General features: G+C 36.1%; 1 protein-coding gene across 2 annotated transcripts in view; it reads left to right on the forward strand.

Moving 5' to 3' along the window:
* LOC101889341 (ADAMTS-like protein 1) overlaps window positions 1–26757 on the forward strand; it is an 82577-nt gene that overhangs the window by 42136 nt on the left and 13684 nt on the right. For both annotated transcript variants that reach the window (XM_059125211.1, XM_011298195.3), the window contains exons 3-14: window positions 3183–3287; window positions 3374–3705; window positions 3993–4143; window positions 7742–7886; window positions 10788–10917; window positions 11699–11801; window positions 12963–13058; window positions 15073–15234; window positions 15403–15656; window positions 19452–20617; window positions 20784–20853; window positions 24746–24860. In XM_059125211.1, the coding sequence (XP_058981194.1) occupies window positions 3183–3287; window positions 3374–3705; window positions 3993–4143; window positions 7742–7886; window positions 10788–10917; window positions 11699–11801; window positions 12963–13058; window positions 15073–15234; window positions 15403–15656; window positions 19452–20617; window positions 20784–20853; window positions 24746–24860 (2829 nt within the window). The remainder of the gene's footprint in view (window positions 1–3182; window positions 3288–3373; window positions 3706–3992; window positions 4144–7741; window positions 7887–10787; window positions 10918–11698; window positions 11802–12962; window positions 13059–15072; window positions 15235–15402; window positions 15657–19451; window positions 20618–20783; window positions 20854–24745; window positions 24861–26757) is intronic.

The following is a 26757-nucleotide window of genomic DNA, read 5'->3' on the forward strand; positions in this document are numbered from 1 at the left end:
CTACAGTGAATATTATATAAGAGAAGTTAAACTACCCACGGAGTGGCCGAAATGCCAACTAACAGCAAGTTACAAACTAACTGCAAATCATTGAAAATTCCACCAACTAGGAGGTATCATAATATGGGGCTACAGCGAAAAATGGACCTACATTTAATATTTTTTCCGAGGACTAGGTTTGAGCATGAGCAAGATTAACCTATACTTGATTTGATTGGAGTTGGGTTAGAATTCCATAAAATACTGAATACCAGGAGGTACCGTAATATGGGGTACCCCAAAAATGGACCATCGTTGAATACTTCCTACGATAACCCAAAAAAAAAAAAAAAAAAAAAAGAGGGAAAGATGATTCGGGATAGAAAAAATTGCAAAAACAAGTTAAAAAGTATCGGCCAGTTTTGTCGACAGATGCCTACCCTCAGCCAATGTTCGATTATTTAAATACATTTTGATATCTGTTATGATTGTTCAAACTGTTGACCCTCTATGTTCGTATATTTGAAATTGGAAGAGAATTGGATGCTTATTTCGCTTTCTTTGAGCGCTTTCTTTTTCAAAACCTTGAATCCTATGTGGGAGAGGTACCAGAAGAAATAATCCGATCTTCACCACATTTATAAAAAATCTTGTGTCGATGGAAATATTGAGATATCCCAATTCTGAATGGAATCGGATGTCAATTTCGCGTTTTATGAGCTGCATGGATATTCAAAATTTTGACTGTTTGTGGGGGAGGTACTTGATGGAGTAGACCGATATATTCCATTTTCTTACCTGACCTAGCACTAATGCAAATATTAAAATTTGCAAAGTTAGAACAGAATCGGATCTCTAAACTCGATCTAAGTTTGATAATAATGTTAAGATGTGCAAAGTTTGGACCAAATCGGATACTCTCATCGAGAGTTATCGTGCTCACCAGCCAGCAGGCTGACAGACGGGCAGACGGACATTGCTAGATCGAATCCATATGTCCTCAAACGGATTTGGTACGGATTTGGCGGTATCGTTATATATGGGAGATGGGGCATATAGCCCGAAATATTAGAAATTGGGGTCCAAGACCTCCAAAATAAAGAAAGGGAATATTTTTTAGCGGTCTATCATTCATATCATTCTGTAGATGATCCAACATATATCAAATAGGTATGAGGGAATGGGTAAGTCTGTCCTTCCTTTTTGAAGAAAAGTTTTTTTTATTAATTGTTTCAAGATAGCAATAGAAGGCCTTTAATATTTAAAATACGAAAACTAAAATACGAGCCATCTATTGATGTAAGACCTAAATAATATATTCGAAGACACATTTAAATTTTTCTATATACAGAGGACCTTTAGGCGAATTTTTGATTGATGTACAATATTTTCGGTCTAAATTTTGACTACTGTGTGTAGAATACTCATAGATAGCTTTTAATTTATAGAGTCTACGTATAGAGAGATCTCTCTCTGTATTGAGGCGACTGTATTTGATACAAGACATATAGAAAGTGGTATATACCTCTTAAGGTTTTTCTCTCCATAGCAAACCGGGTTCTGTGTCCGGAAAACTTTTCAAGGCCTCCCTTTATAAGCATTCCAAGGGCTTCTTCTAGAAAAGATTTCTGTAAAAAATTCTACAAGGTATTTTTATTTTACTTTTTTTTTTTTTTTTGATTGAAGGACGAGATTTAGACAAAAATCGGAAATGCGATTACATTTAATGCTTCGTTCCAATGACACATCAATTCACTATATAGCTGAGGCCCTAGCGTAAAATCTAATGGTTTTTTTTATTTTATCTGTCCAAAATCTTTCAAACTCTGACAACTTGGTTTGCTGGGTTATCGCTACTATAAGTTGCAAAAACTATATTTGTGTGTGTCTTGCTGCTCAGCCAATGAGTACGAAAAATATTCATAGGGACAACAAAAAAGCCACACAAGAATAAAACAGCTTAGGAAATCATTCATTATGTGAGGGCATGTGTCTATGTTCGAGTATTTGTCTTTCCCTATGACCACGACGAAAGCGTGCACGGGCATCGTTTGTTAGGGTTTAGTTGTCCATTAGAAGCCAAAGACACGATTGCCACAAAGACGCAAGCACACACACACACAACAGTCGTAGGTCGGACAGCATAAGAAAGGTCGAACGTGCAGAGCGTCGTGTATATCTTTGACTTGAGTTTGTCAAAAACCGGCGGCGACTAGGAAACGGAAGTGGCCACCGCATGTTGCTCTTGTTAATAATGTACGTCGTTTACTTTTGAGATTGCTGTGTGTGTGTCTGTGTGTGATTCTAACGGGGCAAGAAACCACTGGAGGGGAAATTAATGGCACTAAAATAACAAATCACTTTGAGGGTATATAAAACATATCACGAGGAAATCACTTTAATTGAAATAGAGTCAGTCAGTCAGTTAGTCAATCACTTTTGGTGGTTTTTTTGTTGTTGTTGTGGGTTTTGGTGGAAGGTATTTATTTTGTGTTACAAGAGGGGAAAAAACAGCAAAACAAAACAAAATTACTTCCTTAAGATTGTGGAAAAGTTAAAGGCCAAGAGAGGCATTTAGGAAGAGAGAGGGAGAGAGAATGTCATTAGGGGACATAAAAGTCCTTTAAATGGAACAATACTATATATTTACGGACTTGTTTACACATGAAGCTAGTGTCATATGTAAAGTTACTTTCTCGCATTTATATTTAGCATTTTTATAGCATATTTTTAGGCGCTCTCAACAATTGTCAAAAAAAAAAAAACAAAACCTAGTAAACAATATACTATATTGTAGAGGCATTTCTTAAGGTTCAAAATCTGTTGGGAATGCCTAAAAATTTGCTACAAAAATCTAAAGATAAATGTGAAAACTAACTTTACCTATGACTCGAACATTAAATAAATATTTTCGCATTCCTTTGACACCTTTCAAGGATTCTTTTGTCCAAAATGACTCTCTTATTCTAATAGGCAAGACTTAATTGCATAGGAATCTCATCAAAGTTTCGGAAGAATAAAAATTCTCTCGATTGGTGGGACCATTTAATATTTGTCTAATAAAATTATTCAGGAATATAAGAGAGGCTCCTAACATTCTTTAATGTTTTCTATGTTGAATATAAACCGTTTCTGTAAATACTCAGTATAAATAACTCAGTATAAATAACTCAGTATAAATAATTATTTATTTTCCTTTGCAGTTTTCAACAATCCACACCACCTCCATTTATGCCAAAGAGCTAAATGCTAGCACAGCATTTGATGATACCTGGACCACCGCCACAGATTTGGAAAATGAGTTGCAGGTAATTCAACAAAACCTTCCCTGATCCCAATCTCCTCCTCGTCCTTATTTCTTGTGATTTTTCCACAACCATTTCATTTTTTCCAGCAAAAGAGATCTGTGAACATGTATCCGCCATCGGCGAGTGACCTACTGAATCGTATGACCATTTATGGCGGCTGGTCCGCCTGGTCGGAATGGTCAATGTGTTCGCGTCCCTGCAATGGTGGCGTAATGCAACAAACACGTCGTTGTGTGAGCCCAAACGGTTGCAATGGCGAGCGAATGCGTTATCGCATTTGTAATACTCAGTCATGCCGGGAAAAAATCGATTTTCGTGAAAAACATTGTACCGCACTGGATATGGTGCCATATGCTGGGAAATTATACAAATGGATACCGGAGTATGATGCCAAGGAGCCATGTATTTTGGCTTGTAGGTGAGTAAGGAAAATATTTGCTAAACATTTCTAAGCATTTTATTAAATAAGGTATACAGTCAAAATGTTATAAACCGAACTAATTTGGAAGCTAGATTCAGGGTATTCAAAAATGTTAAGAGGAAGTGTAGCTATGATCCACATAATCTCAAATTTTTTTTACGAAATACAACTAAAAAATTGAACTTGATTTCTAATAACTCCTGTTCGTAATAGCAATGTTTGACCACAGGCACGCCTTCATGGATCGTATAATGACATAATTAAATGTTTTAATTTCTTTTCAGAGGTCATCTAATTGATAGCGAACGTTCACACAAACCATCTGGAAGTGATGGCGATGACCAGAGCGTATTGGTGCCAATGAGCCTCCATGTTATGGATGGTGAACGCTGCCGACCTCCCTCGCTGGATATGTGTGTGCAGGGGAAATGCCAGGTAATACCTTGAATGTATTTTATTTAATGGAAGAAGGCTTAATATAAGAATAAAAGAAGTCAAAACTATCAATGAGAAAGGTCCAAATGGCCAAAGTTAAAACATGTGGTATTGAAGGTTTATCTTTGTCGGAATTGCATTCGTTCTGTGAGCTATATACCGGGTGAAAAAAAAAAAACTGGAACAAAGTCAATCGCCATAATTTTTACATTTTTCTATTTTCATTCATTTTATTGAATGAAAGCAAAAAATGTCGGAAATAGCATCAAATTTTAGAATAAGTTTAGATTTGTTCGAATTGGTCACCTTTGGCACGAATTATGGCCTTCAAACGGCCAATGAAACCGTCACACGCTGCCGAATGTTGCTCTGCGTTATTTTGGCCCATTCCCGGCGAAGCGCTTGCTTGAGGTGATCGACACTTTGGTATTTTTAGTGTCAACCTTGCTTTCCAAAATACTCCAGACATAATAGTCCAACGGATTAGTATCCGGCAATTTTGGTGGCCATTGTGCGCTGGAAATGAAACGAGAAACCTCATTTTGTATTCATTCTTGGGTGGCGTGTGCTGATTGCGATGGTGCTGAGTCCTGTTGGAATGTCCAAGGTCTGCGCCCAAAATGTTTACGTGCCCAAGGCATTAATACACACTCCAGAATATTTTTCGCGATAATATTCGGCATTTATTCTGATGCCCATCGGCTGTTATGGCAGCCCACACCATCACCATGGCCGGCAGCTTGAGTTCTGGTGGCCAACCGAAGGTGCACATTTTCAGCTGACCTCTTTGGCAAGTAAACACACTAATTTTGTTTTTTTACAAACTGCTGGACTACGAATGTTTTCTCATCGGAAAAAACCAAATTCGGCAGTTCATCACTTTCGGTCAAGCGAAGCAACTGTTTAGCTCATTTGAGTTTATTTTCTTTAAGTAGCGGTATAAGTTCTTGCACTTTTTGGAATTTCAAGGGCTTTACCCCGAGCTCATATTCCCAATGGAATATTGCGATATGTTCAGCTCACGAGCTATTTTTCGGCCACTGCGACGCTAGTTTCGATCAAGTGGCTTCTTTACTTTTAGAACCATTTCTGCTGATGCTGCTGTTTTCTTCCGCCCACTTCCTTGACGTCGGGCTACACTACCAGTATCACGGTAACCAGCGATGGTACGAGACACAAAATATTTATTCACATTTACATGCTGGAGTGCTCTAACGATGCCATTTGTGGTTTTCCAGACAAATATAAAAAAATCACACTATCATCCTCGAATTACATCACGAATAACTTTTTTTCTGGATAATTCTTTTGAACGCTTGTAAACAATATAATAAGCTGTCACTGGAATAATTTTAACAGCCGTCGGGCGAATGGCTTAGATATGACAGCAGTCGGTTGGTTGGTTGCAGTTGGTTTCATCTCACCTGTATTTCTATCAACACAAGATCTGTTATAAAGATGGTAGAGATCGAACCATTCCTTCTGGTACCTCACTTGGTCTCCACACAGGGTCAAAGTTTTAGATAACCAAAACGATCATAAAATCCGATGTTATCATCCAATTCTCTTCAAATTACACACAACACAATGTTTTTATTAACCCAAGGTCTGGAGTGAAAATGAGATATATCGGACCACTCCTTCTAGTACCTACCCCCCAGCTGGTCAACATTTTTATACCATCCATCTTGGTAAGGAGGGTATATTAACTTTGTCATTCCGTTTGTAACATCCTTAAATATTCGTCGTAGACCCCATAAAGTATATATATTCATAACCAAATTCTAAGTCGATTTAACAATGTCCGTCTGTCTGTCCGTCTGTCTGTTGAAATCACGGTACAGCCCACAGTATTTGACGTAGAGCGCCAAAATTTTGCAGAGCAATTCGCATTGTGTCTAGGATGGTTGGTATTGAAAATGAGATATATCGGTCCACGTTCTGATATAGTCCCCATATAACGGTACCTCCCGATATTCGGTATTTTGATGATTTATGCCACATTTTTTCACGGATTTGTTTGAAATTTGGTATTTGTAGGTCATAACGGGTCCCTGTGCGTGTGGCAAAACATTGCATGTATAGGTCCACGTTTTGGTATAGCCCCCATATAAAGGTACCTCCCGATATTCGGTAATTTGATGATTAATGCCACATTTTTTCACGGATTTGTCTGAAAATTGGTATTTGTTGGTCATAATGGGTTCCAGCTCCGGTGGCGAAACATTGCATGCATGGGTCCATGATTTGATATAGCCCCCATATTTCGGCACCTCCCGATATTCGGTATTTTGATGGTTTTTGCCACATTTTTTCACTGATTTGTCTAAAAATTTGTATTTGTGGATTATAATGGGTCCTAGTTCGTGTGGCGAAACATTGTAATTATAGGTCCACGTTTTGGTGTAGCCCCCATATAACGGTACCTCCCGATATTCGGCATTTTAATGGTTTTTGCCACATTTCTTCTAATGTTTCTTTTACCGTAAGGTGGAGGGTATTAAAAGTTTGGCCCGGCCGAACTTAATGTTTTTTTACTTGTTAATATCATAACTTGCGAAACAAGTCAGCGATTCTTTACAACTTGCTATATCAAATATTTATCTCGACCGGAAAGCTGATATGAATATGGAATTTATGATTTCGCATAAAATTGGATATAAAAATTTCGATTTTCTTATAATTTTGGCCATACCAATATTTTTATGAAGCATGAAAATGGAATACTTCAGTCGACTATACGCACGGTCGGTCACGCACATTTTAACATTTTTTTAAAAAGGAAAATTTGATATAGACCGTACCAGGCACCTCGCAATATTTATATCACATTTATTTAGGTCGGATACGAAGTGGAAAATATTGGCCCATTCCTTCGGAACAAAAAAATGTATTTAAATAATCGAACATCGACTGAGGGTATACATCTGTTGGCAAAACCGACTGATACTTTTTTAACTTGTAAAATTAAAAGCCGACCCAAAACTTATGATTGCAGGATCGAAAATCGATTATGAAAATCCGAAATGCGATTTTTCGACAAAAACTGACTACGTGTTTAAGACTTTTCAAAGTGAAAATTCGATCAATCGAAAGTCAAAGTATTATTTCAAACTAAGACTTTTGTGACTACAAACTAACTATAATAATTTCATTTCCTATTGTCTCCATAAAATCCCATGAAATATCCCTTTGTTTATGGTCATGAATAAGTTTTTGTTCTAATAGACCATTACCAATACAATTTTGTCTAATAAGATGGCAAAAACAACAACAACAACAAACGACGACAACAAAAAATAGAAGCCACGAAGACATAAAAATAAATACCTGTATTACGGCGATACTTGAAACCAATTTAAATATTTATTTTATTTTCTTGTCATTTTTTGTTGCTGTTGCCTTGTTTGGTTTGTGGTTACACTGTCACCAAACAAGCCAGCCAGCCAGCCACCCAACCTCCCTTCTCACCCAAATGCAGCCGCCTGACTTCCTCATAAAACACAATATTTTAACCATAACAAAACCAAAGTCTATATTTTTTCTACTTCTTCTTCCTCTCCTCCTGTTTCATTCTCTTCTTGTTTTTGTTTTTTAGCGCGTTGGCTGTGACTTGAAAATTGGCTCGACAAAAAAGCTTGACATTTGCGGCATTTGTGGCGGCAACGGCAGCTCCTGTTCGCCAACGCTTTACCAATGGGAACTGGTACCGGTGTCCTTGTGCACTGTCTCCTGTGGTGGTGGTAAGTGGTTTATGTCGTTCGGATGGTCTGTCTACGAGAACGAGAAGAGCATTCGATTTTATATTTGATTTGCTTTGTTGTTTTTTTTTTTGTTCTCCTTGGGATGTTGCCTTATTTCGCATTTCCGTTTGTTTTTATTTTTTTCTTGTTTTCTTTTTATTGCCAGTATTTCATGGCCAATCAGTGAGACTCCATCAAAATCTCATGTCGATATGATGTGACATAATGTCATGTTGTTCAACGATATGGTGTATCGAAAACAACAACAAAAACAAAAAATATATTGGAATACTATTTCAGTCTCGTGAGATTGTCTGTCTGACTTTATTGTGACGACTTCAAAAAACACACACACACACTTTTCTATAATTTTGTATGAAATGGAAAAGTATCTCATTTCCCCCTCCGACGCGGCAGGATAATTTGCGTAGCAAATCACAGAATGATTTGTCAGTGGGGGATATGAGCGACAAAAAAATGAAGTTATGATCGATTTTTTTATCGATAATGATGTGAAGGAAGTGTGGGATGCAATGAAAAAATTGGGCATGGGCGTAGGCAGAAGTAATATCAAAATAATGAAGAATTTAGAATTTGTGAAAGGGTGTAGTTTTCAAGAATATTCTTTCAAGAACGTCCTGGCATAATAATATGAATTACTTTTAAGAATTGTTTTAAGACATCTGGACTGAATATTGCGTAAGTTTTAACGATTTTTTCAGGCCTTTCCTTCAAAGAACGTGGGGTTCTATAGAACGTTTTCAGGAACCTCCACAACCAATATCATGCCTTTTTATACCCTCCACCATAGTATGGAGGGTATATTAAATTTGTCAGTCCGTTTGTAACACCTCGAAATCTACATTTTAGACTCCACAAAGTATATGTACTCTTGATCAGCATAAAATTCTACGTCGGTTTCATGAAGACCGTCCGTTCGTTTGTCCGTCTGTGGAAATCACTCAAGCTTTTAAACGAAATGAAGTAGATTAATAAAATATCACTCCGATGTGCGTTTGGTCTGCATGACTTTTGGTATTGAAAATGGGTGAGGTAGGTTCACGTTTTGGTATAGTCCCCATATAACGGTACCTCCATATCTTCGGTATTTTGGTTATTTAAGCGACATTGTTCGCCGGAATTGTTTCAAATTTGGTACTTGAAGTTCATAATAAATACTACAGCCTAAGACAGAAAATTGTCTGTGCAGGTTCACGTCTTCGTATAACTCCCATATAACGGTACCTCCCTATTTTCGGTATTTTGATGATTTTAGCGACATTATCCGCCGGAGTTGTTTCAAATTTCGTATTTGAAGTTCCTAATAAGTTCTACAATCTATGACAGAAAATTGTCTCTTCAGGTCCACGCCTTCGAACAGCTCCCCTATAACGGTACCTCCCGATATTCGGTATTTTAGTGATTTAAGTGACATTATTCACCGGAATTGTTTCAAATTTGTCACTTAAATTTCGTAATGAAAACTACAGACTAAGACAGAAAATTGCTTCTGCAGATCCACGTCTTCATATAGTTCCCATATAATCGTACCTCCCTATTTTCAATATTTTGGTGATTTAAGCGACATTAGTTACCGGAATTGTTTCAAATTTGGTACTTGAAGTTCGTAATAAATACTGCAGCCTATGACTGAAAACTGTCTCTGCAGGTCCACGTGTTCGTATAGCCCCCATATAAGGGTATCTTCCGATATTCGATATTTTGATGATTTTATTTACCCGAATTGTTTCAAATTTCGAATTTGAAGTTCCTAATGGGTACAACAGTCTATGACAGAAAATTGTATATGCAGGCCCAGGGCTTCGTATAGCCCATAAATATTGGTTCCCCCCTATATTTTGATGATTTTAGCTAGATTTTCTCCGGAATTTGTTTCTAAGTTCGTATTTGCACTTCGAAAAGGGTGCTATAGCCTGCGATAGTTTTTTTTTTTTTTTTGAAGATTCCAAATGTTTCTAAATAGTGGAGGGTATTCAAAGTTCGACCCGGCCGAACTTATTATTTTTTAACTTGTTATAAATATGTTTTCTTAAATTTACTGGGAAGAAGTTTTAAAGATTTTTGCCAGGACTTTCTGGCAGAATTATTTTTTAACATCTTTTTGGCAAAAGCCGGGGATTTTTTAAGTTTGTTTTTTAAATACCTCTTAACTGAATAATGTATTTTTAAAGGATAAATTTTCTTCCTGGCAAGGACTTCCTGACCGAAAATAGAGTTCTTTCTAAAGAGACACTCTAAGGAAAAAAATTTCAAGTTTTTATAATTTGTTTTTTTTTTTAAGTCCTTTAGTTTCAGAAATTCCTGCCAAAATTCATGATTTTTTAATATGTGTTTTCCAGGGCTTCCTGGCTGAAAATTGTGGATTTTTAAGGAAAAAATTTTGAATTTTTAAAATCCTTTCAAGGACTTTTTATGATTTTTTGTCTAAAAAAATCTTGTACAATTCGAGGGTCTTTTAAAAATTTCCAGGACTTTCTGATCAAACATCTAGCTGTTTGTAGGAGAATTCTTTCAAGAAATTACGGGTAAAAATTATATTTTTTCAAGGACCTTCAGGCAGAAAATCGTATGATTTCAAAATATTTTTCGTTAGATTCATGCCACAAAATCGTAGATCACCAGTTTAACGACTTCCTAGCAACATGAGTCTGATTTTATCCAAAATCTTCATTGGCCAAAAAATTTAAATTTTTACTAAAGTTTTTGTCAAGAACTTCATGACATGAAATCCTAGATTTCTTTAGTCGGCAGTTCGATCGATCCTTCCTGATATGTTCATTATTATTTCTGTACAATATTTTGCCCCTTACTATATATATATATTTATTTCTTTTCCTTTTCTTTATTACAATTTCCTCCTCTTTCTCGTCCTGCATTCAGGCTATAAAATGCCACGTATTGTGTGCCGCAGTCGTATGACTGGCTCCGAAGTGGATGATACCCTTTGCAATGCAGCTAATCGTCCCGAACCGTCAGTGGAATTGTGCAACACACACACCTGTCCGCCCCGGTAAGTAAATGTAAACAAAGTTTAACTTTATGTGTCTCCAGATGGCAGTTGGGGGAATGCGTGGCGAAACCAGAAGGAGAATACTAATGGGAAAGTTCATCTCAGTGTGACAAGGGAAGCGAGGGAAAGTAAACTTTTTGGTTAGGGAATTTTCTTCAAGTGGTTAGGTTCGCTTAAGATTGCCACGTGTGCATGTGAGATATTTTCTTTTCAATTTAACAGAACAGAGAAATGTTTTCGTCAGTTTGTTTGGTTACAGTGTGTGTGTTTGGCATTTTGTTCTCTTCTTTGCTGTTGTTGTTTTATTTTACAGGATACACAGGCCACAAAATGCAATTTAATGTTTTAGATAGAGTTTTCGGTGTAATTAAAGTTCCACAAAAAAAAAAAAAAAAAACAAAAAAAAAGACAAACAATGCCAGCCAGTAACCAACAAATTTAAATCTCAGAGCTAAATTAATATTTTATGTCGGATGTTTGCAGTAAATGCACTGAGAGAAAAGTAAGTGGGTCAACAGTAAATCCTGGGGTAAAAGGTATTTTAGAAAAAAACCTATTACTTTATTACTTCAATGGGAATATTTAAATTAATGACAGGATTCTATGGAACCAGAAACCTCATCAAAAACTTTCCATTTTAACAATAAGTCACAAAGACAAACAGTTGCAATTTTTAGGTATTGCTGTTTGAGGGAAAAGAAAAATTTAATCAAAAATAATTTGAATTTCAATTAATTTTCGCTAGAATATCGAAATAAAATATTTTTTTTTTCGATTTCAGATGGATTGCGGACAACTGGAGTACTTGTGACCGGTCATGCGGCCCAGGAATGCGTTCCCGTATGGTAGTTTGTGCCGAAGAAAACAATGGCATAAAAACTAGAGTAAGTTTAATCTACAAAAAAATGTAATGGTTATATTAATCTAAAAAAAAAAAAATATGCAGAACAACAGTCGAACTTCTCTGTGGCGTGAAAGATTAGAAAAAAAAGATTTGCAAATAAAAAATGTTTTGTAATGGTTTGAGTAAGGATATATTTTTATACCCTCCACCATACTATGGAGGGTATATTAACTTTGTTATTCCATTTGTAACTTCTCGAAATACTCATGTCAGACCCAACAAAGTATATATATATTCTTGATCAGCGTAAAATTCTAAGTCGATTTAGCAATGTCCGTCTGTAACTCCCAAAATACGGTATTTCGATGATTTTAGCTCTATTATTCACCGGAATTGTTTCAAATTACGTATTTAGAGTTCCTAACGGGAACTACAGTCTGTGACAGAAAAATGTCTATGCAGGTCCAGGTCTTCGTATATCCCCCATATAAGGGTACTTCCCAATATTCGGTATTTTGATGATATTAGCGCCATTATTCACCGGAATTGTCTCAAATTACGTATTTTGAGTTCGTAATTGGAACTACAGTCTGTGACAGAAAAATGTCTATGCAGGTCCAGGTCTTTGTATAGGCCCCATATATCAGTACCTCCCTATTTTGCCGATTTTAGGTACAATACCCACCGAAATTGTTTGAAATGTGTTATTTGAACTTTGCAATGGATGCTACAGCCTGTGACAGAAAATTGTCTATGCAGGTCCAGGTTTTCGCACAGCTCCGATATAACGGTACCTCCCTATATACGATATTTTGATGATTTTATCTACATTATTCACCGTTTATTTCAAATTTCGAATTTAAATATGGTAATGGCTAATGGAAACAATGCCTATGTAGGTCCACTCCGTATAGACCCCAATATAACAGCAATATTCGGTATTTTTAAAATTTAACAGAATTTTTTAAGGATTTTATTTTTTTTTTTAAATTTCCAAATTAGTTCCAAATGGTGGAGGGTATTCAAAGTTCGGCCCGGCCGAACTTACTGCTTTTTAACTTGTTTATTTTTTCATTGCCAAAAATTATGTTTAGGATTTTTTTACGGGAGTTCGACTTGATTTAAAATCATTAAAAATATTAAATTAACTTCTTAATTTAAATGGTTTGGATTTTGTTTTTCTTTTTTCCCTTTGCCGCAGGTTGCAGACATGTTATGCCCCAAACCAAAGCCGCCCATGCAAGAGCAATGTATTATTACCGAATGTCCTAAATGGAAAGTGGAAAAGTGGTCAACGGTAAGTACTTCTCTTAACCTGTTTTACTTCCGGTATATTGTAATTTATATAGAAATGAGTCCGTAAAAGCAAAGACTAAACGAGATACCCTGATGTTAAATGATCGCGAAAAGTTCAAATTTTGAGATCTCTGTACTGGCAAGGTCGTTAGAAAATCGTATTGCGAGATGTAAAAAGTCGTAAAAGTAATTTAGCACTACAGTTGTGATAATGAAAATTTTGTTGAATGGGACGTTTGACAATTCGTACACCCAAGTACTTAAAGGAAAAATATGTGGTACCTAAAATCTGGTACCAAAGATTGCTACTTAAGCGCGAATCATGGGGAAAAACGCCAGGAAACTTGTCTCCTCTTTGTTGATCCTCCATAACACAGTAGTGTCAGGATGTGATTAATTTTCCATGGCTCAGAAAATTCAAACAATAATATTTATGCGATTTAAAAAATGTAAAACATATTGGACTCCTCATAGTTCGTTCGTGATTCTATTTTATATTATTATGCCCTCAGCCATATGGCTACGGAGGGTATATTTTATTTGATATGGCCAAAACGTGTCTCATCGAAAGAACGGTTTTAGACCATAGGCCCCTTTGGACCAAAGCCGTTTCGGGATATTTGGAGTCGATCAAGCCATGTCCGTCTGTCTGGCTGATGCACACGATAACTCTCAAAGGGAGTATCCAATTTGGTCCAAACTAGGTACATCGTGAAATTTTTGTCAAACTTAGATCGAGTACGAAGATTGGCAACATCAGTCTACTCCTTCTGGTACCTCCTAAGCAAAAGTTTAAAACTTTCATAGAAAATAATTTACCGCATGTGAAGAGAAAGGATAATCAGATTTTGTTCAAACTCCGCAAATCGTGATGCGAGGATCGTGGGTGCGAGGATGGTCACTATTGGACTACTCCTTTTAGTAACTCCCCCACAAAGGGTCAAAATTTTCAATAACCAAAACGCTCATAAAATGCGAAATAAGCAATCGTTTACTTTCAAACTTCGAACATCCCAATATTTCTACCAAAACAATATCTGATGTAAAGAAGGAATATACTCCTTCGAATACCTTCCCCACAAAGGGTCCAAAGGGTGAAATATACAGCTGATTCTCTTCAAATCTCACAAATACCAATATCATTACTACTACAAAATCTGGTGTAAAGATGGAGTATGTCGGACCTCTCCTTCCTGTACCTCCCCCACAAAGGGTCAACATTTTCAGTAACCAAAACGATCATAAAATGCGAAATAAGCATTTGATTATTTTTAAACTTCGCACATCCCACGATATCTACCAAAACAATGTATGTTATAATGAAGGGATATACTCATTTGAATACCTTCCCCCCAAAGGGTCAAAATTTTGAATATCTAAAACGCTCATAAAATGCGAAAAATGCATCAGATTTTCTTTAAATTTCGCACATCCCAATATTTTAACCATTACAAGATAGGGTGTGAAAATAAGATATACCGGCTTACAGCTTCTGGTACCTCCTTAACAAATGTCAAAATTTTGAATAAGAAGGAATATGAGGGTCAATATTTTGAATAATAATAAAATATATCAAAAAATATAAGTCAGGCTCAATCCCTTTATTGTAGTTTTTTTATAAAAACAACGTTTGTTTATTAGTGGAGAACGATGGTAATGTTTACCAGGGGTAAGGCAGGGAATACCTAGGATTCGGAAAGAGCTACCAATCTTCATCAGTTCCCTTGTTTTTAGTCTGGGAAATTCTCCCCAGAAGATATTTAAAAAAATAATTTCTAAATAAATTCTCCTGGTACCATCGTTCTAAAAGCCTGACCATTTTGCAACAACAAAATACTATGGTATCCAGAACAAACAAGCCAACACTGTTTCAAAAAATATTAGTATAAACGGATAAAAGCTGAGGTTATCAATCTGTCGGCAAACCCGATTGATACCCTTTAACTTGATTTTCTGACCACTTTGCCGCCAAGTAACTCTCATTATTATTTTAATTTTATTTTTTCCTGAAAAAGTGCTCCGAATCCTGTGGCGAAGGAATACAGATACGTAATGTTGAGTGTAGTGCTGCTGACGGAGGTCTGAGTGACAAATGCGATCCCCTAACAAAACCGGCCAGTGTACAAAGCTGCACAACAGGACTGCGTTGTGAATCGGATTCAGTGTTGAATTCTAGGGTGAGTTTTAATATTATTCTAAAATAATTATTTATTAATATCAAATGTAATTATGTTATTAAAAATTAAAATGAGTAGTTATTTAAATTAATTGGAATTTAATAAATTAAAAATTAAGTCACACTTTTGAAAATTAAAAATTATGTTTTTTTTTTCATTTAATTACAGGTCTCTTTAAAAATGGACCATAAATTGCTAAATGCCCACGATGATGATAATCTAGCTGATGATGACGATGATGTGGTCGACGATGATTCGGATATCGATGATTATGCCGATGATACATTCTTTGGCAATCAACCCGTCTATTTGCATCATCGCATGAGCCGGTTTCATCACGAAGAGCCTGATGGGCCACAAATGATGCGCTTACAATCCTCTGGACGTTATAATTCCGACGAAGCAATGCCATCCGAACCGACGTAAGTGCTAAACTTGCTAATTCGAAATTTAAATAATTCATTGGAAATGTGTTGATGAGATGGCGTTGTATTAATTTTCCAATTAGTTTTGGGGATTATTGGATAATTAATGATTCGTTGGAAATTCATGAGAAAAATCGGCGATGCAAGATGATGTGGTGGAAAGTAGTTGAATATTGTGTGTTAGGCTTTGGGATTATAAGGTATTTAAATGAATTTTTTTTTAAAGAGAGCATAGAGAAGTTCATGCAACTCATACGCCCTGTGGTACGTTCATTTAAATTTATTTAGGTCTGGCTAAGTATTTCAAAGGAAGTTGGAAATAGAAACAGTCATTCCAATTAGCTTTTCCAATTTTAATTTTCCATTTTACGAAACGATTTTCTAGAACAGTGTGGCTTGTTTGTTCGGGATACCGTAGTATTTTGTTGTTACAAAATGGTCAGGCTTATCCCTTTATTGTTGTTTTTATAAAAACAACGTTTGTTTATTAGTGGAGAACGATGGTAATGTTTACCAGGGGGTAAGGCAGGGAATACCTAGGTTTTGGAAAGAGCCACCAATCCTCATCAGTTCCCTTGTTTTTTTATGAATTTTTGGCAATTAAACCAAAACGTTTTAAATATACACATAGCTTTGGTGGCTTTCTTTGCCATGTTTTTTTTTTATTTTCAATAAATTCTGGCTCATTTAAAAATCAGAAAACCAATTCGACACACATGAATTGCCCCTAACATTTGAACTTTGAAATTAGTATTTTTCCACATTTTACTTAAGTATAATACCCAAAAATATTCATAAATGACCAACGCGTTGGTGTGGGTGGTGTTAACAAAAACACCAACCCACAAACACCCCCATTTCACAAATTACCCGCCTTGTTCTCGCTTGCAATTAAGGTTAATTATAGTTTTTGACTCCTGTAGTATTTGTTTTATTATTTTTCCATTTTCTTTTGTATTCTTCTGGTAAAAAAAAGCAAAACAAAAAAAAAAAACATTCAAATTATCCATTAACTCAATGTCATTCAATCGAAAATAGCAGCTGTCACTTATGTCCGTCATTTGTAGAAAATGACAAGCAATTTGATGCCATTAGGAATTACAGGTTTCAAAGGTCAACGAAAAATTGAATCGAAACACTATTTCGTAAAGAAAAAACTAAATTGAAAAAGAAAAATAAAATAATCAAGTATCAAGTACATGTAGGACAAAACGGAACCCATGAATTTGTATTTTTTTCTCGGAAGAAACTCATGAATAAATTAAAAGAAATTGCAAAAATAGAAACTAAAGACCTTGAAAACATTTTGAATACCTCTTCAACTGTTTTGAAATTTTCCTTTAAATATTTGTCTAAATCTTCAAATATTTTCTAAGTGAGGCACTGACAATACTTAATTAGCCCTAATTTCCTATAAATTAATATATGTCCATAAATATCTGTATCTTAAAAAAATAAAATACAAATACATCTAAAAATAAATTCCTCTTAAAATAGTGCAATTATTTTCTTTTTGGCCTCAAAAATTAGTCTTGAATACTTCATATTTGGATCCATTTATAAAACCTTTTACACAAATTTTTTACATAAATAAAAGGATGTCATAAAAATGTATCGATGCCTTGAAAATATAAATAGGAAATAAGAGCCACATATACCCATTTTTTTTTTTTAATTGCGGAATTTTTTTCTTTGACTTTAAAAATTTGTTTCAAAATGGTCTGGATTATTTAAAAAAAAATCTAAAATCCTATCTTATACTAAATACCAATCTGATACTTTTTTATACTCTCAGACATATGACTAGAGAGGGTATATATTATTTGATAAGGCCAAAACGTGCCTAGTCGAAATAACTGTTTTACACCCTTGGTCTCTTTGAACCAAATCCGTTTCAAGACATTTGGAGGCGATTTAACGATGTTCGCCCGTCTGTGCGGCTGGGGCGCGCATAGCCATCATATCGAATTTTTTTTTTTTATTTTTCAAATTTAGATTGAGTTCGGAGTTGGGCAACATCTGTCCACTGTTTCTGGTACCTCCCCCACATAAGTTCAAAATTTTCCTACCAAATAATTTACCGCATAAGAAGAGAACGGATAGTCGGATTTTATTCAAATTTTGCGAATCGTGTTATTTGCATTACCGCAAGATCGTATGCGAGAATTGACCAGATCGGACTACTCCTTCAAGTACCTCCCCCACAAAGGATTCCAGTATCTCCCCCACAAAGGAATATCTAAAACGCTCATAAAATTCGAAATATACTATAGATTCCCTTTAAATTTCACATATACCAATATTTTTACCATTACAAAATCTGGTGTAAAGATGGGGTATAGGGCATCACTCCTTCTAGTACTTTTCACACAAAGGGTCAAAATTTTGAATAACTAAAACGCTCATAAAATGCGAAATAAGCATTCGATTATTTTTAAACTTCGCACATCCCAATATCTTTACCAAAACAAGATCTGAAGTAAAGATGGGATATATCGGACTACACTGAATACCTTCCCTACAAAGGTTCAACATTTGAAATATTTAAACCGCTCATAAAATGCGATATATGCCTCAGATTTTCTTTAAATTTAGCACATCCCAATATTTTAACCATTACAAGATAGGGTGTGAAAATGGGCCGGCTCACACCTTCTGGTACCTCCTCCACAAACGTCAAAATTTTGAATCTCTTCTAATACCTTACCCACAACGGATCAATATTTTGAATAAAAACAAGTTAAAAAGCAGTAAGTTCGGCCGGGCCGAACTTTAAATACCCTCCACCATTTGCAACGAATTTGAAAATTTTTAAAAAATAAAATCCTTAAAAAATTTTGTTAAAATTTTAAAAATACTGAATATAGCCGTTATATTGGGGTCTATACGACGTGGACATACATAGGCATTGTTTGTCATAAGCCATTACCATATTCAAATTCGAAACTTGAAATAAACGGTGAATAATGTAGCTAAAATCATCAAAATATCGTATATAAGGAGGTGCGTTAAATTGGAGCTGTGCGAAGACCTGGACGAGCATAGACAATTTTCTGCCACAGACTGTAGTTCCCATAACATACTTCAAATACCAATTTTGAAACAATTCCGGTGAATAATGTCGCTAAAATCATCAAAATACCGAATATCGGGAGGTACCGTTATATGGGGGCTATATGAAGACGTGGACCTGCATAGACAATTTTCCGTCTTAGGGTGTAGTATCCATTTTGAACTTCAAATACCAAATTTGAAACAATTCCCGTGAATAATGTCGCTAAAATTATCAAAATACCGAATATAGGGAGGTGACGTTATATGGGGGCTATATGAAAACGTGGACCTACATGGCCCATTTACGAACTTAACCTTCCTACTGGAAAAATAAACATGTGTGCAAAATTTTAGCCATCTATCTCTATTCATTCAAAAGATAGCGTGATTACAACAGACAGACAAACAGACGGACAGACAGAAAGACGGACATCGCTAAATCGACTTAGAATTTTACGCTGATCAAGAATATATATACTTTGTTGGGTCTGACATGAGTATTTCGAGGAGTTACAAACGGAATGACAAATTTAATATACCCTCCATAGTATGGTGGAGGGTATAAAAACATGAGGCAACTTGAAACAACCTTATACTATGGAATGGACAATATTGTTCTACTCCATCGATAGATCTTCTATAGAGGGTCTTTGGACCTATCTCTTTAAACTGAAACTTTCCGTTGTTTACATCTTCCCATTTTATATTGTAAAAACTTCCCTTATTCTCCATTTACAGTTACATGAAAGACCCCGACTGGTCACCCTGCAGTGTCACCTGTGGCGTGGGAATACGTCGGCGCACCTATAAATGCAAAATTTTCTTGCAATTTTCCCGGACATTGGCCACCATTAACGACACGATGTGTGAGGGCAAGAAACCCCACGATGAGGTCGAGCGTTGTGTAGAAGAACCCTGTGTTATGCCTTCGCATGGTTATGAGGAACCATATCATCGTGATTCGATTAAAGTGGGTGTCTCGGAGCCGGGAAAGACCTATGTGTGGCGTGAGCAGGGTTATACCTCGTGCAGTGGCAGTTGTTTGGGTGGTGTTGAGGAACTCATCATTAATTGTGTGCGTGAGGATAATGGACGAGTGGTATCGCCATTTTTGTGTTCTCCAGAAACAAAGCCGGAGGCACGAATACGAACATGTAACGATCGTCCTTGCCCGCCTCGATGGAATTATACCGAATTTACACCTTGCTCGAAAACTTGTGGCATAGGCATAAAAACACGAGAGGTCCAGTGTGTTCATGAGGTAACGCGAGGTGGCGATAATGCCATGGTGGTGCCGAACAGTATGTGTCCTCAACCCCCACCAGCAGATCGTCAATACTGCAATGTCCTTGATTGCCCTGTGCGCTGGGAGGTAGGCGAGTGGTCCAAATGTTCCCACACCTGTGGCTATGGCATCAAGGAACGTAAGGTCGAGTGTAAACAGGTTATGGCCCAGGAACATAAATTGGAAAGACCGGAGATAATGTGTGCCAGTGGCAAGCCACCGGAAAAGAAGCCATGCAACATAAGACCTTGTCCGGCTGAAGAACCCAAACCGGTTATTGAGATAAGCAATACAACGCATATACAACATGATCCCAGGAAAACGAAAGTTACACTGAATATTGGAGGAGCGGCTGTGGTATTTTTTGGCACCCAGGTGAAAATAAAATGTCATGTCAAAGGTTATGATCGAGCGAAAATTAAATGGAACAAAGATGGTAAACCGCTGGAGAAGAGTAAAAAGTTTAGAGTGTCCAAAAAGGGAGCTTTGCATATCTTGAATATAACATTCCGCGATGCGGGGGTGTATTCGTGTGAGGCGGGACCATCAAGTGCGGACATAACGGTGGATGTTAAGGCTAAACCTGGACAACGGCAGGAGGATTTGGAGCAGCAACAAGGTAGGGTTATTTTTTGTCAAAAAAAAAAAATAAATAAATAAATAAATAAATAAAAAAATAATAATAATAATAATGACGATAATAATTTTAACAGTAATAACAACAATAACGATGCAAAAAAATAATAATGAAAATTTCTTAATTTGTTTTTGTTCCTTTTATCCAGAAAATATGCTTCCGGAAGGTAGTGGAGATGATTCAATGGAGGCTGCTGAAATAATGGCACCAACGAATAGGTAAGTAACTAGTTGGGAAAGGACGAAAGTCGAGTAGAACCGACTATATGATACTCTACATTATAGACGTACGTATTCGTAGGGTCTCTGTTCCACTGAATAGCAACTTTTTCCACTTTTTGTATGTTTTACAAGCAAAGGTTTACTTTTTACTAGTTGGGAACCCCGAAATATTTGAAATGTATTTCTGGTATACCTTTGCAAAATTGTTGCTGCATATTTAACAGAAACATTTGATGTTAAGAATTTAAAATTCGAAATTGGATGGGCAATTCTGCGTTATCTGACCTTTTGTAACAAATATCATTGACATAGAGTACATGTACTGACTTTCAGAAGGTTTATAAATATTAAACAAGTAAAAAAGTTGAATACCCTTCACCATTTGGTAAAAATTTAACAATTTTCAAAAAAATAAAATCCGTTCAAAATTCTATTAAAATCTTAAAACTACCGAATGTAGCCGTATATTAGGGTCTATACGACGACGTGGTCCTGCATAGGCAAATTTTGTCACAAGCTATTACAATATTCAAATGAGAAACTTGGAAAAAAATATGTTTATAATGTAGCTAAAATCGCCAAAATACCGAATATATGGAGGTACCATGGGGGTTGTAAACCCCGTGGACCTGCACAGACAATTTTCTGTCATAGGCTGTAGTATCCATTACAAACTTCAAATACCAAATTTGAAATAGTTCCGGTAAACAATGTCGCTAAAATCATCAAAATACAGAATATCGGGGGGTACCGTTATATGGGGGCTATACGAAGACGTGGACCTACATGGTTCATTTTCTGTCCTTAGATGTGGTATCCATTACGAACATCAAATACCAAAACTGAAACAATTCGTATAATTAATGTCGCTAAAATCATCAAAATGCCGAATATGGGGGGGTACCGTTATTGGGGGGCTATACGAAGACGTGGACCTACATGGCCCATTTTCTGTCTTTAGCCGTAGTATCTACTACGAACTTTAAATACCAATTTTGAAACAATTCCGGTAAATAATGTCGCTAAAATCATCAAAATACCGAATATCGGGAGGTATCGTTATTTGGAGGCTATACAAAGGCGTGGACCTACATGGCTCATTTTCTGGGTTAGGATGTAGTATCTATTTCGAACTTCAAATACCAAATTTGAAATAATTCCGGTAAATAATGTCTCTAAAATCATCAAAATACCGAATATCGGGAGGTACCGTTATATGGGGGCTATATGATAACTTGGACCTACATGGCCTATTTACGAACTTAACCTGCCTACTGGCAAAATATACATGAGTGCAAAATTTTAGCCTTCTATCTCAATTTGTTCGAAAGATAGCGTGATTACAACAGACAGACAGACGGACATGGCTAAATCGTCTTAGAATTTTACGCTGATCAAGAATATATATACTTTGCTGGGTCTGACGTGAGTATTTCGAGGAGTTACAAACGGAATGACAAAATTAATATACCCTCCATAGTATGATGGAGGGTATAAAAATATATGTATCGGAGCCGAGTTCTACTAAATGGAAAATTAAGTCCTGAAATTCACTCCATTTGAGCTGATATTAGCCATTATTTGCACAAAAAAACCTAAAATCGGATTAAGGATATATTTTGGAGTTATAACCAAATCTGAGCCAATCTCAATAAAATTTGGCAAAGGTATTTGCGAGATCCATAAGATATCTGGTACAAAATATAATTATTGTGAAGTGCATATTACGAATGTGAGGAACTTAAAGACCAAATCGGATGAAACATATATATGGAAGCTATGGCTATATCTGAGCCGATTTTCACCACAAGTGATGTACATGCTTCCAGACTAAATTCGGTGGGATATACCAAAATTCAGGTCATTTGGACTGATATTGGCCATTTGGTGCACAATTAGCCCGAAATCATTTGAAGATACAGGGTTGTCCATATCGACGGACCCATCTGGCAACGACATAACTTTTGACAGAGATGTCACATCGCTTAATGACATACCGCGTTTGAGGCGTCAGTCCAAGCAGATTTTTACCATGAACCAATACACGCCACGCGAGCGCCCTGAAATAGTTTAAATTTACATTCAACAGAAGAAGTCAATTGTGAAAACTCAACGTGCTTTTAAAACATTAAAAAATGTGAGAAGTGCGCCTTCTAAGAACACCATTAAGCGTTTATACAAAAAAATTTCGACTGGTAAGGCTCTTTCTAATCCGAAGAGGCCATATAAAAGTGGACCAAGGCGATCGGCCGAGAATATCGCTGCCGTACGAGCCAGTGTTGAGAGGTCCCCAATAATATCCCAAAAACGCCGTTCTCAGCAGTTGGGCATGGCTCGGCCCACTTTACAACGGATTATTCGCATTGATTTGTATTTGTTCCCGTACAAAATTCAATTGACGCAAAGAATGTTGCCTGCGGACAAGCCTCGTCAATTGGAATGGGCCCAAAGAGTCATGTGTCCGTCGAATATGGGCAACCCTGTATATATCGGAGCTATATCTAAATTTACATCGATTCTCGCCAATTTCAATAGGTTTCATTCATGGGCCAAACAATATTGTTAGGAAAATTTCATCTCAATTGGATAATAAATAAAAAAGTGATTCTATGAAGATCCTCAAAAGTAACTATGGCTCTCTCTCGCCATGTTACAAACCAATTCACAAAGATATAATAGCCTTACCACTATGTGGTGTAGGGTATAAAAATGACAATTTCAGTCCACTTTGTGACATAGGTCCCATAAAATACTATAAGCGGATGTCAATGGTTTTTATATACCTCAAGTTTTTGACGAATCCTGGCATTTTGGAAAAAATATAGAAAATCTGCTCCTCAAACATTCAATCTTTAGCTTTTCTTACCTCCCACATTCTCTTCTAAAGTCGATTCTTAAATCTAGCGTTTTTAATAAATTAACCATAAAAATAGTCCTGAGGTAGGACCATATTTTAGGTCTATGTATTTGTGCGTGTTTTGAGGAAAATCCCATAGAATTTCATAAATATTTTTCCTTGATTGAAAAAGGTTTTACAATTTTTTCTGCTCATTTTTACTCAGCCTTTGTGTTACATTTTTTTCTTGGAATTTTCCATGTTGAAAATCAATTACATATATCCATCCGTTTTCGTACCACCACCCCCTCTCATCATCCTACGAGGACGAGTGTTAAACTAAATGTGCTGTTGATGTGTGGGCAGTTTAACTTTAAAAACCACTTGGGAAACCAATGGAGCAATGATTTAAGCATCATCTAGCATTTGACCAAACCACTGGCCGCAAACAATATTTCATAGTTGGTCAAATGTGTAAATGTTTGCCTGTGTCTGAGTGTTGTTTAAAGTTGAACGAGCGCACACACACACACATGCACACAGCCCATCATACATCATTTGCAATGTCTCCATTCCCCTCGCCAGCATTCAACATGTTCCGAAGAAGGAAGTTCTTCGAGTTTGTTATGGATTTCTTTTTTTGCCTAGTCTAGCATTTCATTTAATTGCTGGAAGTAGGTTTTGCTACGACATTGTGGGTTTAATGTTGATTCCGTTGGAAAAAAGGACATGGACTTAGTTATTTTTCGAAATTTTGAGAATGTCACGTTTTGCAAAGTTTTCCCACATTGCAATATGATATAATCGAAATACTTTTCATAGGCAGGGGAGACCATGACAGTATAAGATTTTAAGTCCCCTTATTACCAAAAAAATATGTGATTCCCTGTGTCAGTGTCCGCCACCTGTTCCACTGTAGGGTATTTCATTTTTATAAACTGTTTCCTTCTCCAGCTGTGTACATTCCCTTGGACATTTTTATGTTTGTTCCTGTTCCTGTTCTTGTTGTCGTTGTTGTTTTGATTCGTTATTTTTTATGACATATCATTGCAGTACACAAACCACACGTCACAAACAGCAACAGAGCTATGCCCGAGAACGCAATCAACGTCCCAAGAACGATGGCAAACAACAACCGAATGTGGACGGCAGCCTTACAGGCGATGAGGTAAGTTTCCACTCGATTCAGTTTCGAAATGTAATTTTATAATGTTAGTACTTAAGTCAATAATGTAGCATCACTGGGCTAGTGTTGGGTTTTTAAAAAATAATATAAAAAAATTGTTTCTTTTTTAATTTTTAACTAATCGAATTTTATGGGAATGTCTATAGGATTCTTTTGCTCAAAATTGTAATGGGAATATATATCCCTATAATTAAGAAAATCTTATCTAAGAATTTAATTTACGCCAACCTTTTTTTGTTAAAGATTATCTTAACATTATTTCAACTTTTTTAATTGAAGACCACCCGGCCAAAATCGAAGAAAAAATAAAAATGTTATGTCTAGATCTCAGAAATAGATGTCAATATTGGGACATCTAAATTTAATGAAATCAGTTTATAAAATGAGAGAGAAATTAATTTTTATTTTAGCGTGGTTTTTATGATAGGTCGGTTTCATCATTGACCTCCTTATTAACAACAACACTCAAACTAAAATAATTTCTCTCATTTTCTCTTTTTTTAATTATTATACGATTTGATTTTTATGGTGTTTATTATTAATAATATTATTATCATTATTATTTATTTATTTATTTTTTTTTTGTAAATACATTTTTCTTTTTCATGTTACGTTAACAATCAGTTACAATCTTTAACAAATTTTGTATTTTAAATCTGCGATTTGGAAAATTTATATGCGAATTATATACAGGTTGAGATAAAAAAAAACTGCAACAAAGTCAAACGCCAAATTGTTACATTTTTTTAATTTTATTGAATGATAGCAAAACATGTCGGATATAGCATCAAATTTTAGAATAAGTTTAGATTTGTTCGAATTGGTCACCTTTGGCACGAATTATGACCTTCAAACGGCCAATGAAACCGTCACACGCGGACCGAATGTTGCTCTGCGGTATATAGGTCCATTCCCGGCGAAGCGCTTGCTTGAGTTGATCGACACTTTGGTATTTTTTTAGTGCCAAGCTAGTCCAACGGTTTGGTATCCGGAGGTTTTGATGGCCATTGTGTGTTGAAAATGAAACGGGCAACCTCATTTTGTAACCATTCTTGGGTGGAGCGTGCTGAGTCCTGTTGGAATGTCCAAGCTCTGCGGCCAATATGCTTGCCTCTAGAATATTTTCGCATTTATTCTGATGCCACGATCGATTAATACGAGCGGAGAGCGAAAATCGGTTGTTATGGCGGCCCACATCATACAGGTTCTTGCACTTTTTGGAATTTCAATGGCTTTACCCCGAGCTCATTTTTCAATATATTCCGAATGGAATATTGCGATATTTTTAGCTCATGAGCCATTTTTTGGGCATTCCGACGCGAGTTTCGATCAAGTCGTTTCTTTACTTTTCTAGCCATATCTGCTGATGTTGCTGTTTTCTTCCGTCCACTTCCTTGACATCGGGCTACGCTACCACCATCACGGTAACGAGCGATGGTAGGAGACACAAAAGATTTATTCACATTTAAATGCTGGATTGCTCTAACGATAGCCACTTGTGGTTTTCCAGCCAAATATAAAGAAATCACACTATCGCGCTTGAATTCCATCACGATTACCTTTTTTTCTGGAAAATTCTCACCAAAATGCTTTTGTACGCTTGTAAACAATATAATGAGCTGTCACTGGAATAATTTTAACAGCTGTCGGACGAGTAGCTTAAAAATGATAGCATACTGAATTTGGTTGCAGTTTTTTCATCTCACCCTATATGCATTCACTCAATACCGAATTGAGTACAACTTAGTATTATCGTATGAATATAGGACGCATTTCCAAACCAGAATAAAATCTCAAATACAGATACCTTCAGTAATTTAAATATGAAATTTGAGAATCCCTTTTTCTATCGCTTCACCTAATAGTTAGTATTATAATT

The sequence above is a fragment of the Musca domestica genome, unplaced genomic scaffold, assembly GCF_030504385.1.
Source record: "Musca domestica strain aabys unplaced genomic scaffold, Musca_domestica.polishedcontigs.V.1.1 32, whole genome shotgun sequence".
Taxonomy (NCBI): Eukaryota; Metazoa; Arthropoda; class Insecta; order Diptera; family Muscidae; genus Musca; species Musca domestica.